The sequence below is a fragment of the Rhipicephalus sanguineus genome, chromosome 5 (genome assembly GCF_013339695.2).
Source record: "Rhipicephalus sanguineus isolate Rsan-2018 chromosome 5, BIME_Rsan_1.4, whole genome shotgun sequence".
Classification (NCBI taxonomy): Eukaryota; Metazoa; Arthropoda; class Arachnida; order Ixodida; family Ixodidae; genus Rhipicephalus; species Rhipicephalus sanguineus.
Window position 1 is genome coordinate 33,984,752 of NC_051180.1, and position 18,202 is coordinate 34,002,953.

The 18,202-nt window shown below is 49.2% G+C and overlaps 1 protein-coding gene across 4 annotated transcripts in view; it reads right to left on the minus strand.

Annotated features, from left to right (window-relative positions):
• Positions 1-18,202, minus strand: part of LOC119393464 (POU domain, class 2, transcription factor 3) — a 165,784-nt gene that overhangs the window by 49,735 nt on the left and 97,847 nt on the right. The window contains exon 1 of one of the 4 annotated variants that reach the window (XM_037660496.2): positions 8,225-8,373. The exons of the other annotated variants lie outside the window; for them this stretch is intronic. Coding sequence (XP_037516424.1) covers positions 8,225-8,243 — 19 coding nt within the window. The 5' untranslated portion in view covers positions 8,244-8,373. Of the gene's footprint in view, positions 1-8,224; positions 8,374-18,202 lie in introns of those variants that run through there. 4 annotated transcript variants of the gene reach the window in all.

Here is an 18,202-nt window from a genome sequence, read left to right on the forward strand (position 1 = left end):
GCAGGGCTAGCTCGGCAAGGGAGATGAGTCAAACCTCGCAGGAGTGATGAAAAGCGCGCGGGATGAAAGGATCGCCGGCGGGGAGCAGGCATCCCAGATGCATCCGATGCCACGCGTCAGCAGTTGGCGTCACAAAGCCGCGCGGCGCGGACGTCTGCTGTCGCGTACACAAACCCGGATACATACAAATGGGCGCTCGGTTCGCCCGCCGAGGGTGCCAATTTGAGAGCGGCTTCGCTCGCTGAGTCACGCCGCGGCGGCCGGAGAAGCGTCAAAGGAACACACCACAAATGCGCAATTCTTGCTTGCGCGGCGAAAGCGCTATTTCCGCTATACAGAGCGCGCGTCAGTTGATAAACGAAAATTACGTGGCCTGACAATAATCGCAAATGACGCCTTATTGTAATCGACTGAGATAGAGACAATTAGCGAATGCGCGAGCTAATCAGGCTTAACTAGCATGTCGAAGGCTAGTACTCAATTCGGCCTATCAATAGCGAGATCCTATTTCGCGCTCCAATGAGGGAGCGCGGTAAGCCAGAACCGTTCTCTACGGCTGGATGGAGTTTCATTACAGCAATCTAGGCGTCTAAGGATTTTCCCCCTTCCCCAGCACAGGGTAGCAAACTGGATATTCTGGTTAACCTTAGAGGGAGAGAGAGAAACCTTAAGGTTTCTCTCTCTCTTTCTCTCTGAGAATTTTCTGCACCGAAGGGACAGCTATCATATCACACACGCCTGCCCCATTCCCAAAATTCGGTTCACTAACAATACTCCGCATCGTTACACGGAATATACCTGACAGACGAAAGGCACTTTATAGTTACAATGGATCGACAGAGTATGCTCCGGAAGTATAGCTATGTAAGTCATGCATGGAACTGGCACCGCCGACATGAAGTTTTCGTAACCGCCGCGGTGGTCCAGCGGTTACAGGGCTCGGCTGCTGACCCGAAAGACGCCCTTTCGATTCCGGCCACGGCGGTCGCATTTCGATGGAGGTGAAATGCTAGAGGCCCGTGTACTGTGCGATATCGGAAACTCGGGTGGCTGAAATTATCCGGAGCCCTCCGCTATACGTCGACTCTCATAGCCTGAGTCGATTTGGGACGTTAAACCCCACACAGCAACCAACCACGAAATTGTTGTACGATGTTCGCGTGATAAATAAATAAATAAATAAATAAATAAATGTCCATTGTCTTCGGGAAGAAGGAGTAGATACATGCTAGAAAGTATTTTGTGGCGTTTTACAGCGAAAGCTGTTATGAGATCATTTCACCGGCCGTTTTTGGCGCCGTAGTTGTCCGCCGCCGCCGCCGCAGCCGGTGTCCGTAACCAGTATCGCTCGAAATAAGAAAAAAAAACGAAATAAGAAAAAATTCCGGGACGGAACGAGGTTCGAACCTGGGCCCTCTCCGTGGGAGCCCAGTATTCATTGTTTAAACAGCGCAAAAAGACGAAGGCACGAGAAGGAGGACTACACGCCAGCGCCTGTCCTGTGTAGTCCTCCTTCTCGTGCCTTCGTCTTTTTGCGCTGTTTAAACAATGAAGTTAAACCAACTAGCCCAATTTTACACACTGTTGGAGCCCAGTATTCAACCTCTGAGCCATGCCGGTGCTTGAAACTGCTTCGCAAAAAGGTCCTATACAGGCTTCATGTCGGGAAGGAACTACATTAGCATATGCAATATAGCGTGGTAGAAGAGTAAAATAAGCACCAAGCGTCGCACAACGCGAATTCTGTAACCAGGCGTCACACAAAGCGAATTGCGCAACGAGTAGGTTGTTGAATGCTTCCAACCAAGGAGGTTTAAACCTCCTTGCTTCCAACCCATTACAGGGCTCTGCCATAATTCTTCGTCATCATCAGGCACAGCGTCAACAAAGTGCGCATAATGCCTTACATGCGTTTAGCAGGTACTACGGCTCTCCGTAGAATGACGAAAAATGGCACAGTGCCTGCTGCCCTACTTCTCAAAAATTACAATGATTTATAGCGTAGTGGGTTCCTCGCAAGTGCACTTGTATTGGTTGCCAAGGAGGCCCATAAGCGCATGATCCATATCGTCGGGGTCTCAGTAAAATTACAATGATTTAGAGCGTAGTGGGTTCCTCGCAAGTGCAGTTGTATTGGTTGCCAAGGAAGCCCATAAGCGCATGATCCATTTCCTCGGGGTCTCAGTAAAATTACAATGATTTATAGCGTAGTGGGTTCCTCGCAAGTGCACTTGTATTGGTTGCCAAGGAAGCCCATAAGCGCATGATCCATTTCCTCGGGATTCACGAGCGCCTGTGAACTAACAGCGCGAGTTCGTGTTGTGTAGTTTCACGCTGTTCATCCATCTCTTTCTTACTCTTCTTCTTTCTTCTCCACCTTTTCCTTTATATTATTCCCCCTCTCCCCCACCCCAAGTGTAGGGCAGCCAACCGAGCCAAAGCTTGGTTAACCTCCCTGCCTTTCCTCTTCGTTACTCCCTCTCTCTCTCTTCTCGGGGTCTCAGTAAAGTTCTTCGCCCCCCCCCCCCCCCGTCTCTCTCCCACGTCAACGTATGTTATACAGCATGACGGGAGAGGGAAATAGCGAGCGGGCGTCCCCCAATGCAAATTACATAACTAGTGGGCCGTTTAAAGCTTCCAACCCATTACAAAGGGCTGAGCCATAATTCTCCATCGTCATCAGTCGTCGCGTCAACAAAGGGCACATAATGCCTTACAGACGTGTAGTTGGTGTCTCGCTTCTCCACAGAATGACAAATAATGGCTTAGTAGGTTCTTCCCAACTTCACAAAAATTGTGATTTATGGCTTAGTGGGTACCTTTCTAGTGTACTTGTATTGTAGCCCTAAGAGAGCTTACAACGGGCTCTAGAAACGCCGCTCTTTCAGCTTTCGCTGTGACTGTGCTGCGGTTTCAGCGCAGGTCTGGCGTCTTTTTTTTTTTCTTGTATACATGAAAAACAAAGACCGATACACATGCACGAGCATATCGTTAAATAAGCTACGTCATCACATCGACGTAACCGCATATATCAGACGGCAAATTCAAGATGACTGCTGGCCTTCGCTTCCTACGCTACTCGGCAAATGTTTGCAGGTTTCCAAGGTTTTGAGACAGATTGTAAGTTTTTTCCTGAGATATAATACCTCTTCATCGAGTCTGACTACTCCCTGCTTTCATTAGACATGCTCTCTGCCCGGCTAAGCCTACAAAGGGGCGACGAGGCCTCGCACGAGGTCCATATCGCGAAGCACGTGCCTTTCGCGCGCCCTCGGCAACGAGCTCGTACGCACGTCCGCTACACGGAGTCGCCCTTCCAACGATGCAAGTGAGCCGAGATAAGGAGGCAAAACAGGGGCACGCAGCCTTATCTAGGGGCACACTTCAACATTGCCTGGAGACCCAGAGAAAGCGAGAGCTGCATAATCATATCACGTCGTCGCGTCGCGGCGCGGCCATCACACGCCCACGATTTGCCGTTGGAAAAAACAGCGACGACGCAGCACGAGGAGGCACGGCTCGCCCTTATCTCGAGGAATAACTCAAGGTCTAGCAGACCCTTCCTCACTACGCCGTGAAAGTGCCGCAATCTGGCGCTTCCTCTAAGTGCGCATGCATATCACGCGCTCCCCGGGAACCACGGAAGGGGACGAGGGACAGACAGGAGCGCGACGAGAGATGCGCGTCTTATCGAAATGGCGCCTTAGCGAGTCGAAAAGCGCGCCGAATACAGCAAGTGTGGCAAGACAAGACGTGCCGGGAGGGTTCGTGTATTCCCCAGGAAATGCCTTTTTAGACTGACAATTTTAAACTGGCTGCTCTATGGGTTTTAACGTCCCAAAAAAAAAAAGTTTTTTTTCTGGGCTAGTTGGTTAACTGCAACTTAGGTAACAGCGCGAAAATGTGGAAAGGACGACGACAGAGACAGAGTGTAAGAAGCGCTTACTTCCTTTATACTGTTTATTTCGCTGACGATACCAGGCATATTCATCGCCCTTTCCATTCCTTTTCGCGCTGTTACATGAGCATCAAAGCTTTTCGGGCTACGAGAAACATCGTAGAGAGGGCTCCGGATAATTTCGGCCATCTTTAACGTGCACTGATGTCGTACAGAACACGGGCCTCTTGCATTTTTCCTCCATAGAAATGCGACCGCCGCGATCGAGATCGAACACGCGCCTTTCGGGTCAGCAAGTGAGCACTGTGGCTACTGGCCAGCCGCGGCGGCGGCTAATTTTAAACTGTATACGGCGCAAGGAGGCACACACAATGTCCCTGTCAACTTATATAACCAATCGCCTAATTTTCTATTTTGCTAAAGCATATCGATTGTATTACTTGCGGACAGCGCAATTCTCTCTGGGCGGAAAAGAAGAGGAGACTTCCACTTATTCCTATGAATAAGTGTAAGCCAACCGTGACGTTGGACATTCCTTAGCCAAAATGGTGTCAGCCAATAGCAAATTGCTCTGACCAAACAACCTCTTTGCACACACTGTTCCACGAGTCTTTGTGTCTGCGCATTCGCGCCATAAAGAAATAAAAAAAAAGGTATTGTGCTAGAACTTACCAGACCCCAGATAACGGCAATGTTGCAATCGTATACATAAGTGAAGGCAGTCGGCCAATGACAAATCGCTGTAACGAACAAAAGGCTTCATGAATTCGGCCATCCAGAAGCATTCTCGTTTTTTGTCTTTTTTTTTTGTAGTAGTAGCTTTGTGCGGAAAATATGCTCGGGCATTGGGCGGCGCGACTACGCCGACAATTCCTAAACCACATCGCGACGATGATGCATGGTCTAAAGAACATTTCTAGCGCGGAAACGTTCTGCGAATACAGATCCGGAATATGACAACGCTGCCGCATAACTCGAATCGTAGCCCTTGTGAGAGCGCAAGAAGTTTACTAATAATGCAATGGTGACTTATTAGTTACTCGGTCTTTGCGAAGTAATATAGCTTTTAGCGTTGCATCGATGGCCGGCTACTAACTCAAGAAGTTGGTAATGCGGGCGCGGCAGCGTGAGCAAGTGGTACAGCAATATACAATTGTCAATTCGGCTGGTCACTACGGTGCTGCAACTCTGCATGCTTACATCAACGATCAACTTTTTGGAGATTCGAGAAAGAGGAACTTTGCCCGTACTGCAATTTACAATAGGTCGCAGGTAACTACCGATTCCGCTTAAAAAAAAAAAAAACACCGGCCACTTCGGATTTCAATCAAACATAATCATGCATAGCATCTTAAGTAATTAAGTCTTGCCAATTTCGCAGTCTCGCGCTATCGCGCGCACCTGTATCCGATACGCCATTTGCTGTTTTTCTGCGCCTCTCCTGGTCACTATAGATCTTCCTACGGACCGGCCTGCACGCCAAGCACCCAGCCTCTTCACGATAAGCGAGACAGGAAAATAACCTCGAGGGAACGTCGCCACGACAGGTCATCGTTTCGTGACCGTGAGATACAGGCGCTGATTTCGCCGAGGCTAAGTGAGCCGCAGAGTACCCTGTGTCCGAGAATTTCTTTATTAATATTTTTTTTTCTTTCTTTCAACGATGATTACGGCAGTGCCAGCATCAAAGCCCGCGTAATCGCAATGTCGGGGTCATGCGCTCTTTTTTTTTTCTTTTCTTTACGCCGTGTAGCCGAGCGAAATAGCCGAGACGCAAACGGAGTACCCATGCACCGGCCACGCTGATATCATGGCGCTATATGACTATATGACCGCACCGATAACGCACGCAAACCTGGCAAGGCGCCGCCCTTCGAATGAAATCGTGGATTCGCGTATACGTGTAAAGCTATACGGAGTTGCTGGATACGTTCCAGAAGCTAGAAAATTTTGTCAACGTGACCATGCAAATAGCCTTTTTTTTTTGTAGCCTAAATCAGCTCCACAGCACGGTCGAACGACATCCACGGTTCAAACAAACAAACAAACAAACAAACAAACAAACAAACAAACAAACAAACAAACAAACAAACAAACAAACAAACAAACATGAACTGGCAGGTGCATTGTATTACAACAAAACGGCACACGTTTTGCATTCTGATGAGACGACTATTTGTTCCTTCGGAAATAGTAAAAAGACAGAATTAAAGTGATTTCGCATTACACGTACGCCACGAAAAAGTGTTCCCGTTTTCTTTTTCTTTTTTTTTAATGCTTGTGTTCAATGCAGATGCAGACGTGTCGATACCAAGTGAGGCTGAACAGAAGTTAGCGAACGGTCCCGGACGAGATGCGAGCACCGCGCTGGCAATGTTTGCTTCGTTTTATTAATTTAGTATAGACCACGCAATTATCTGCGTTTGAAACCTCTCAAAGGACATATATTCGAGTGAATGTGTGCATGAAGCAAAAATAAGGACGAAGCCAATCCAATCTCTGAAATATGGAGGGAAATAAAGGGTGAGAAGGAATTAGGGAACTTAGGGATACTGACGTGAACCAAGTCGGTTTAGCTAACTCTTATAACGGGAGAAGTGGAGCGGTAGGAGTTTACCTGTAATACATTTCGTAGCCGCCTAGACCAAACAGGCATGCATACAGGCGCAATAAAATAGCGCCTTAGAAACACGCAGGTGCTGAGGATAACGATGTGGAGGTCGACGTAAGACTGTCTACGTTTAGCCTCGCTGATTACGCCTCTTGGCTCTCCCTCTAAAGAAGACGAGGAGAGTTGTGATAAGAATAACTTCTTTTGACGTGCGCGCCGTCTCTGCAGCTTTGCGACAACGGTGGGAAAAAAAGACAATTCAGAATAGAAAGTTCAACAGCCGCATAAGTGGAGACCCAACACTCTTCGACGTAACGTAGGGTGAGCTGTACCTATTTGGAGATATTGAAGTTGCTATTATTAGCATACGGGATCCTCGTGAATGATACACAGTTTTAGCTTATTGTGGATATGACAGAATGCACATAAAACTGTGCATATTCCATCGAGAAGACGAATTAATGAGCGAAATTGATAGGCGCGTTACTTCAGAAAAATAACCATCTAGTCAGGAGGATATCTGCAAACCAAGAGGAAAGCGGGCAAAGATTTGAAGCTGTCAAACTTCTTACGGGGTAAATGGCACTAAAAGAAATTATATGTTTATTTCAAACACACTAAGTATGGCTACAGCAGTGTTGCAAAACGCCTTGCACGTTTCGCTGCACTTCAAACGGAGCAAGAGTAAAAAAAAACAACAAAAAAACAGCAACAATGCACTCAAAAGCCGAGCATGTGGGCACACGTTGTCGTATTCGCACAAACACGCACAGAAAATCTATGGCAGACGTGAGCACGCAGTCAACACGCAATCACATTCGTCTATCAGCTGGCTTAGCGCGTGCAGTGACCACGTGCGACTGCGTAGCATTCGTTCCACCTGTGTACGCGGCAGCAGAAGAGAAAGAGAGATGACAATCTATTCGAATGATGACTTAAGGCCTACCTGGAAAAATGGGCTAAGGGACATGCTGAGCTAAGCATTTTTTTGACGGTAGATCGAGGTTCAATACAGGCTTGAAACGATATCATCAGTCCTTTGTTTTTACTTTAAACGCCGACATCCCAAAAGCGCCGGTTGTTGACTCCGCCACTACATGCATACATGCAAACAGTACAGGCACATAGTGTCAGATTAGTGTGCAGAGTCCCGCATATCGATGGTGACGAAATGCAAACACCCGAGTGCGTATGCAATAAGGTGCACGTTGAAAAACCCCAGGTGGTCGTAATTAATCCAGAGTCCACCAGTACGTTGTGCCTCATAACCATACCGTGGTTCTGGTACGTAAAAGCCACGACAATTATTAAATTATTAGCGCCATCGCGCCAGAGCTTCAACAGACGTGCAGAACGATAAAGCGTTAAGAGATAAAAAGCGGCCTGTAGAAATGGACGCAAAGCTGGGGCCGTGTGCACACCCGACAAGCGGGCGGTCAATCAATCTGCGCACGAACACCGAACGGGCAACAGTTATCTCGGGCCCATGCTCCGGGAATGCATGTTTCGGGCCCATGTTCCGGGAACGAGCCAGGCCGCCGCCTCCGCGGCTCGTTCCGTCGGAAGGCCAACGCGGCCGCCATGGTCACATCGGTGCCGCCGCCGCCGCCACCCGGGATGTCATTCGTACCATGCACACGAGCCACGCAAGCGCCAAGCAGCGCGCAAAAAGCGGCGGCGATCTCTGTCGCCGGGTGTTTCTTCGCAGTACGTACCGTTGCTGCGCCGGCACATCGTACTCCGGGAGGCGCATGCATGTCGCCGTTGCTTGCTTGCTGCTGACGCCGCTGCGAGCGAGTTTTTCGCCTTATCGCCACTCTGCCCGAGGGGTGCGCGCAACTTTGTATTTGTATTTCCCTATCAGAGCGCCGGCGGCGGACGGCGACTGCTGCCGATAGGGCAATGAAACGCGACGCGCAGCGGCGGCGCCGCCGACGACGGGGACGGCAATTCCAGCCCCGGAGGAGAGATAAGGGCGCGCCCTCCAACGCTCGTCTTGCATAAGGCAAATATATGCCAAAGGCACAAGAGGCGATAGGCGCACGCGATATCCGGCCACGACGCGCGTGCTGCTCGCGGCATTGCGCAAGCGCTCGCCCAAGGCGCCGCGCGGCCAGTGGCGGCACGAGCGGCTTATCCGGCAGCTCTGATATGCAAAGCGACACGCAAATGAGCGCGCGCAGGACGCCGACGAGAGACACGAGTGGTCGGAACAGAGAGCGAGCTCGCGCAGCCGTATAATGTATTCTCGCGAATAGGCATGGCGGACGAGGCCACGCCGAGAAGAGCGGCTACAGGATAAGAACCGTTGCGCAAAAGTAAAGGTCGAGCGCGATAACGCGGAACCTCGATTTGCTCGATAAGACTGTCGCGCGACCACTGGTCCGAATAGAATGCGCAAAATGGCGAGGGAACGTCATAGGCAGATGGCACGGCCCCCTTTCTCGACGGCGCACGCAAGGCGATGCCGCACGGCCTTGGTAATAGGAGGTGGAAGAAAACCACATTAGACGAACACGCAGTAATTCTAGCGTATAACGAAATTTTTCTTCCCTTAGACTGAACCTGTAAGTCGTCCATAGTAAATATGCGCAGTAATGAAGGAGGAAGTCCCACTATAATAATAATTGTTGGGGTTTTACGTCCCATGGAACCACCATATGATTGTGAGGGACGTCGCAGCGGAGGGCTCCGGAAATTTCGACCATCTGGCGTTTTTCAACGTGCCCCTAAATCTAAGTACGCGGGCCTCAAGCATTTCGCGTCCATCGAAATGCGGCCGCCACGGCCGGGATTCGATCCTGCGACCTTCGGGTCAGCAGTTGAACACCATAACCACCGGACCACCATGGCGGGTGAAATCTCGCTATCGAATAAGACAAAAAAAAAAAAAAACAAAAAAACGACAACGTTGAAGCTTCTCAGTGTAATGCTTCCGCAACCACAAACAGGCGGCACGCTCGCAGTAGTATGTTACCTAGATTTCCTCTGATAAGAGCTTGTTAATCACATGGTATGCCAATCGCAGGTATACTGCGCGGAGATACGAGCTATGTTCTTGCGCACTATCTTTCGAAAAAGCATCGAGTGCTTTTTTTTTTTTTTGACGTTTGTTACGAATGATGTATAACTACAAGTGCACACAGAAGAGTACACTCTATAAGTGCAGTACATGATTTTTGCTCCGGACGACATTTATGCGCTAAATTCGGCTACACGCATAGTCATGCTACACTGACTTTCCTGCGCCTTTTGCTGTGGCACTAACATTCTGTTATGCCATACTAAACACAAATTGAAGGATTCAATTACAACGTCTAGCAGCCGCATAATGAGCGGCGTAGAACACCGAAAGCGCTGTTTATTTATTTATTTATTTATTTCGCATTGAAAGTGAAATTTAAACAACTTCAGGAGATAAGTAGACCATGTTATATAAGTTAATGTAACACTCAATAACGGTGTTACTGAGCAGCCTCAATTTCCTCGCTCTTTCATTCTCTTTCACAGAGCGAAAAAAAAAAGCAGGAAAGGCCCACCGCAACCGCCACTTGTATCGCGCAACACAACACCATCGCCGCGGTAGTCAAAATTGTTCTTGAAAACTAAAGCGAGGGGACTTGTGCAAATGTATGTACGCACGTAAACAAGCACCACGTTATTATTATTATTATTATTATTATTATTATTATTATTATTATTATTATTATTATTATTATTATTATTATTATTATTATTATTATTCCGAATAGCGAGCAAGAACGTACAGCACACCGTGACCCCCCCCCCCCCACACACACACACTCACACAAAATGATCGTCGCAGTAATGGATGGCGTACTGCACGCGGTAAAGCGGAAAATGCCGGCTCCGGATCCTACCAAAAGAAAAGTATTATTTGCCTGATTACTTCTACATTTCTATTTTAAGAAAAGGAGACAGTTAATTTCTCATACAGTTTCCCCGAGTTCACTATTCGTTGGAGTTCACGCGTGTCCGTTTCATTCGGCTCGCTCGTGCAACGCAGAGCCGTACAGTTGTCGCATCCACTTTCCGCTCAAGAAGGCTTACCTCGGACAGCAAGAGCGGTCGGCGCTCGCCTTATCGCAAAAGGCACATACGTAAGGGAGAGCTGCCGTTCTCGGTTGCTACACGTTCCAGGAAACAAAGAACAAGAAGGGGTGGGAGGTTGCAACACGGTGGAAAAAAAAAAAAAAAGGAAAAAGGCGGGAAGGAGGGGGGACGGAAACGGTGCGCGAAAGAGTCGGGATACATGTACGCGCCGCTACGCCCATTTGAAATTTTCGCAGTATACACCGAGATAAAGCAGATGACGCAGTTCGTGTGACAGATCCAATCATGCTGCGTTTCCCACTGCTAACGTAGAGGCGAGCCGCGGCACCTTAGTGAATACATGCACTGCCTTCCCACTTTTCTCTCTCTCTCTCTCACACACACACACGCACACACATCGAAGGCGATTTCGCAGAGCCATTCGCACGCGCATTCCCGATTCTAACAAAAGCTCGCGGGCGCTTCGACGGGTAAACGTACACGCGCCATCTCGCCACGTTCGTAAGTATAGTACGTGTATACGTGTACATACATGAGCGCCTGCGCCGCCCAAACACACACACACACACACACACACACACACACACACACACACACACACACACACACACACACACACACACACACACACACACACACTGCACCGACTCCTCGAAGAACCTGGCGAAGTGTGACGAAGATTTCTCTTTCGCCTGTTGGCATGCTCTCAGCTTCCCCCAATATTGCTTCCTTCTTCATTATTTTTCTTTTTATCTCGCAGCCGAGGGAAACGAGATGCCAAACACGGCGCAATACGACGGCTCGGCCGTTCGCACGGGCAGTCAGCGAAAAGCAGCAGAGCAAATCGGTGGCGCCGCAAACGCGCGCCTTGCCAATATGAGCGCGAACGGCGGCGGCGGCCGGCGCGGGGAATACAGCACGCAGAGCGCCAGCCAGACAGGCCAGCCAAAGGCGCTGCCTTATTTCCCGCACCTCGCGGCCAGAAAAACGGGCCGGACAAGCAAGCACTGACTGCCTGCCAGCGACGTACAGCCGCGTTTACACCGACTAACGCTTGTTTTTTTTTTCTTTTCCTATTTCTGTTTTTCTCGCTCGCATACCTTTCCCAGTGGAACAGTGCACATCCAATGCTGGACGGTGGCAAAGAATACGCGCTTTGATGACCACGCAGGTCATTCCGGGCAGAACCAAAGCTTGAGGAGGTAGGCGGAGGCCCGCGCCGCACGTACACGTATATACAAACGGCAGCAATAAAATGGCCCACCAAATGCAGGCTTAATAAAAAAAAAAAGAATGTGTGAGCGCGAGCGGATGCGCGACGTCCCTGGAAAACCCACTATGCCAACGTGCCCCTTTTCGAGAGATCGCCCACCGACCGCGCTCCATCATAAAACCGCAGCACGGCGGCCGTCGTCCCACAGCTTGAAAGAGCAAAGAGGAATACGAAGAATAATAATAAACGCGAAATAAGATGCAAAAAAACATACGAATACATGCACAGCAGCCGAGGGGGGGGGGGGGAGGCTTACGAAGAAAACCGCGCCTGAAAGTCCGCAGGAGCAGCCGGCCGTCACGAAGGGACAAAAAGAGACGCTTTTCTGGCTCGATCATCGCGGCCCGCCGCATAAAGAAAATCGTCAAGTGGACGTTACAGCGAGAAAGAGAGACCTTAGAAAAACGGCCCGTTGGACACGGACGAAAAGAAGTCGCGTATGCACTACGGGGAAGGAAAGGAAGCAAAACGGCAACCGTGGGGAAGCCGATGAGATGGGGAGAGGGAAAACGCGGACGAGCCGGGAATATAAGCAGCGCGGAACAAAACGCCAGCAAACTCCAATAAAGTGCCCCCTCCCCTCCGGCGCAGCAGAGTGGAGAACGGCGCGTGCGACGTTCGACTATTCCGGGCAGCTCCTGTCTCTTCCGCGAGAGGCGATGCTGCCGGGCCACTGCAGGAAGAAGAAGACATGCACGGAGGGACTACAGCTGTACAACGGGCCTTGCCCATATATACCCCACTTCATCCGCCGGCCTCGTCGTGCGCGGTATGGAGACCATACACTTGACTCGCACGCTCAGCGACGGGCGCAACCGGACGGAATGTCCGGCCGTCAAAACTTCTCCTCCTTGCCCTTCCTCACCTTTCCCATCTCGCACTGAGAACGACGCGTGGCATAATTTTTTTTTCTTCGTTCGAAATTCTTGCTCCCTTCGCTTCTCTTTTTCGTTTTGCCTGCAGGCTTCGTACGGCCTTCTTCCAATTCTGGCTCGAAAATCCCCTCTTGCCGCAATCCCTCCGCTATTCCTAGGTCGGTAGAGAGCGGAGCGCATGAGGAGGAGGGAGGAAGGGACAAGCCGCAGTTCTGGATCCTTCGCATATGAACGCGAAGGAATTTCGAGACGAGGGAATATAAAAGCGACGAGGCCGGGCACCGCGAGAGACTCGCATCGCAGTCAGCGCGGCAACGTCCATATGAAATGGCCGGGCGTCGCCGGTGCCGCCGCCGGCTGAACGGCCAGGCAGTATAGGGATCGCTATATGCAATAGCCGGACTCCAGCACGATGGCGAGCCGACGGGAAAAAAAAAAGAAAGAAAAAGAGGCGCTGCCATGGGTCTGCCTATTCGGTCGTTTTCCTTGCATTGCCCATGTTTGCTTTCGCAGCGGGAATCCTTTCCGGAGGCGTGGGAAGGAAATTGCGGGCGTCGCTCTTGCGGTTTAATAATCTAGCTGGCATGTCTCAATAGCATGGGCCAACTCGTTCGCTGAGAGCGTAATGAGGCAAGCGCCACAGCAAATTTCCTCCCATATGTCACTGCTCCCAGTACATACGTACATGTTCTGTGTTGACGGCTTATCAAAGGCGGCTTTTCGCGTTTTCTGTTTAAGAACAGGTTACTCTTATAAGCGTGCGATAGTAATTATCCAGTGGTTGGCGACAACGTCAGCACTGTAACTATCAATCATCATCACCATCATGTACTTCATCAACAGCAGAGAGCTTAATTGATCGTACCATATACACAGCGAAGTACCCACGAAACTTTCTATATATGTGCGAGACATTCCGCATGTACTGTTTTGAACAAATTTCATCTTGACAAAACAAAAACCTGCGAAATAAACAATACCATTCACTCGCAGGTCCGCGATATTATACGAACTGTCATGTCAGATCTGGTAATAAATATAAGCTTTGTCGAGATCATCGTCGTCAGGCAAAACATTTGCCATCACCGTCAGAAACAGCCCCACACGGGATGTTACTGGGGACCTCAGGGCAACTTCAGTAGAGCTCTGAAACTTAGGACGCTAGTGGAAAGGTACGGTTAGTTTTCTTTTTGTGCGGCCTTAATTTATTCAGGGTCTCACAGAAGACCACAGACCATAAACGGAGGAGTTCGCTTTCCGCTCTCAGTTGAACATTTTATCCCGAGTTGATCCGCTTTGCCCAAACATGTAAGCCTCCTGCTACGACAGTGAGCAGCTCTGTGAAACGACTCGATTCAGGAAACGCCATGACGTGTGGTAAACAAAGAGAAAAAAAGAAAGCTCTACATGTGGCAGGGACAGTACGAATAAATAAACTCCATGCGTCCCACGGTATGAGGAATTCTCGTGTAGAATTCTTGTGTAGATAACATGTATCCATCGTTATCTCCGGCCTTTGATAAACAGCGCCAGTGACGACGTAAGAAATTCAAGCATATCACCGTCCGTCCTCGATGCAATCACTCAAACGTATCTCTCGAGTCTTGCCGTCGGTGGGCTGTTCCTTCCTTCTCTCTCCGTGGGCCACCATGCACAGCATCTCTATAAGCGTTCCCTTACGTTTCGTATCTACATGTAATGTCTTTTTTTTTTTTTTAACACGAAAGTGTTTTATGCCGGGGTCCACCAAGTACATCCGTCACGGATATGACGTTGATAAAATGGACGCCAACGGGTGAGAAAGAAAAAAACCAAGAAAAAGATACCGCGCTGGGAATCGAACCCACGACGTTGCGGCCGCGACGGCAAGCGCCCGGCTCCCTACCGACTAAGCTAACTCGGGAGATGCGAGACACGGTGCGAACGCGCCTTATATCTTTCACACATTCTCTTTCGCGGCGGACGGAGCGGGGCGGTGCCGCCGTCTGTGAGATGTGAAAAGAAGTAATGCTTCACGATCGACACTTACTAGCGCTTACTCCGAGATTGCACGCGATATTGGAGGTCATGGTTGCAGCGCCTCGATACCAGAGAGGTAGACTGGCCGCGATGGCGTCGCCGGGGCACCCTTGACGCAGTTACGTTGGTTAAGGTCTTTCTTTGCCTTTCGCTTCGTGTTAGCGTGCGTCGGCTCATCGGAGTAGTGCAGCTTCCACGTGCACCAACGGGATTTCTCCGCCGCCGACTGCTTCAATTGCGAGAGCACCGACTAACAAAACTGCTGCAATACGCGTTGCAGAAAGGACACGATTTCGACGGGCGAATGTCGTGCCTTGGTGGAGCGAGAGCAGCGCCTGTGAGACAGAAACCAGCGGGACGCACGCGTTTGCGGCTCAGGCTACGAACTTCTACCTCCCGTGTTGCTGAAGCGCAGTGTGTGTTAGTGTATGCATGAGCACAGGCGTCGGCTACCCATTACTAGAAAGCGCACGCCATGCCGTTTCTCTCCTTAATGGACGACGCTTTGAAGAAGTGCATACCGGCTACCAGTGTTGATTATGAGCTTGTTGATATCATCCTTACGCGGGATTCACGATTCGCTGTGTCCAAATATATGTTCACATCGTCAGCTACCACAACGGTTTAATCATAATCATGGGCGTTAGTGGTCGCGATAGAGACATGCTGTCAACATGGGTGCATCCACGTCAAACGGTGCTATAGCTGCCAAACACGAATAGACATTGTACAAGGTCTCATATATCGCTACACAATAAGCACTCCTTCTGTGAAGACACGTTTCGCTTTCGTGTTATACCGATTCCTATGACGGAGGGATCAGCCATGTTTTTTTCGTAGCACGTTTTATTTCACCTCGACGGAAACCGCACGTCAGCCTGCGTGCACGGGTTGTGACGGCAGAAATAAATGGCCGCAATTTATACGAAAACATTCGAAAATGCGACGCAGAAAGCCGCGGCAAGTGGCTGAAGTTTTTCGTATATAGGAAGCATTATTTCGATATAGAGATTTATGCCGACCAGTCGGAGGAAGCAAAAAAAAAAAAAGTTAGGTATACACGCGAGGTTAAGGGCAAAGGTGAGATATGCCTTACGATCTCCCAGCCTATATATATATATATTCGCCGAGCGCTTCCTGATGCACGTATGTATATGCGCCGCTGCACTGGAGATATATTTCGAGTGGTTCTGATGCCGCGCGGTGCTGACGCCACTTGTCTTGAGCAACCTCGACCTCGAGCGAATTCCGCTTCGCGCATCTGGCGTCGCGCAATACGCATTCTGGGAAGAGAAAGCGCACGTACGTTCGAAAGAAGAGAACGCAAAATTGTGTAAGAAAAGCGATTTATTGCTAAGAACATCGCTGCTAGTGACAGCAGAAAAAAAACACCGCCGGGACGCTGGGAAGAGGCACACCGGTTTACAGACCAATTTTCCCTAAATCGAGCACAAATTAAGAACCGTATATTTAACCCTTTGTAGGTTCACCTATATTTTTGACACGACGATGTAAAAACCGGCTGTGGTATATAGATATAAACCATAAAGAAATAGTATAAAACACATTTCATCAAAATTAATCCAGTACTTTACTGAAAAAAAAGTGAGACGCATATGTCCCGCTGACTCATGAGAGGATTTTCAAAAGTGGGAAAACATTGTCCCACTGACTCACGAAGGCACCGTCCTGCGATTGCATCACCGTGTATTTGGGATGAAAAGGGCGAAGCAAGTGACACAGAGTAGCACTTCTCAAGTTGTGCAGAGGAACGTTGTGAGCACCTCATTTCTAGCAGTAGAATTAACGCCACGTGCGCCTCTTGTGAGCCTTCATAGCGCTGTGGTCTGTTCCTGTAAAGCTCACTTCGCCGCATACACCGACCATGTTTTATACTTCATGGGTTCGAAACAGCGCGAAAAATACGAGGACACAGAAAGAAACAGACAGGACTAGGCGAAGGAAACAACAACGCTTGGTCCTGTCTCTTTCTTTCTGTGTCCTCGTATTTTGCGCACTGTTTCGAACCCATCTTTTATTCATTACCCTGTCCTTTCTTCGGCTGTCGAAATTGTCCAGTATTGGTGTTGTCCCTGAATATCTGACCACTCTTCCAGAGGTATATATATGATAACAAGAAAAATATTCCCACACACCACTATCCACAATTGCACTTCGCGATGAACGTGGCAATTTCGTAGGGGATTGTGTTTCGACGCATTTATCGGTCGAGTTACTGCGCAGGTTTACAACATCACGTGATCACTGGAGGCTAAAATAGCCTCGCTGAAAAACAAGAAAAAGAGAAACTCATCCGGCATTTTGAATGGTGGGTTCTTCATATCTGAAGCAGAGGAAAATTCGGAAGCTTTCGTAAAAAAAATTATTCAATGCCACTGTAACACTACTGCCGCCCTTCGAAAGCACGGCAAAAGAATTTTCATTACGATTACGAAGACTTGGGTAATGATATGAGTGACGTAGCGTAGCGCTAATTGCGACGGGCGATATGGGAGAAAAAGCTTTCTGCAGAAGGAAAAGTGGCACGTATGCGTCTCGCTAATGCACAAAGGGTTGTCAACACGACGATAGTATGCAAGCAGCATTTTGCAATAACTTGGCAGGCATGCGTATACAAGAGTTATAAGTGGAACTACAGGGACTAAGCGACACTAACTGATGTCCGAAAGTGTGTACAGGAGCAACGGGGAACAATGCAAGTGTCCCATATAAGAAGACAACTCGGCGCTCATTTCCAGCCCCTCTGCGTGCCTACAAAGTGGACAACCATTCGAGAAACAGCCCCCTTTACAAGGTGTAGGCCTGATCCACTGCCGTGGCGCGGCTGCACCGAACGCAGGAACGGTTGTGGGGGATGAGACGCTTCTTGCACTGTGCTACAATGCTTCTATAGAAATGTTGCTGTGCTCTGTGTCAGTCTGCAAGAGATGCCCACGCGAAAGCTGTCGGCCGAGTGTGATCGGCTATGCCCACAGCAACACTTGCGCCGTCGCATCCTAAACGCTCCTGTCGTTAGAGCGATACAGCAGCCCCACAATACCTTTCCTGATTATTTTTTGTACGCTTACTGTCCTTCCTTTCGAGAAGCCTTCAATGCACCGTTCGGTCATTACAAGCAACAATTTTTGCTTTCGTTTACACATGACACTATCGAATACGCGAAATAAAGCAAAGACGAAAGAAAAGAAAGAGAAACGCTTTTTGACCGCTATCTGCGAATAGAAAAGGTCAACTGAGACTGTTTCGAAAGTACGCATTGATTACTGAAGAGCTAGCGTCCCGTTCTGATGTACCGTATCACATCAGGGGCATGCCGAGTGTAAAGGTATGGGCAATTCGAATAGTGACGCGAATTCAAACGAACGCCATTACCGTTCCAGGCATGCTTCGCCTGAGTGATGCGGGTGGCTAATAGCCCAGCGCATAGTGTT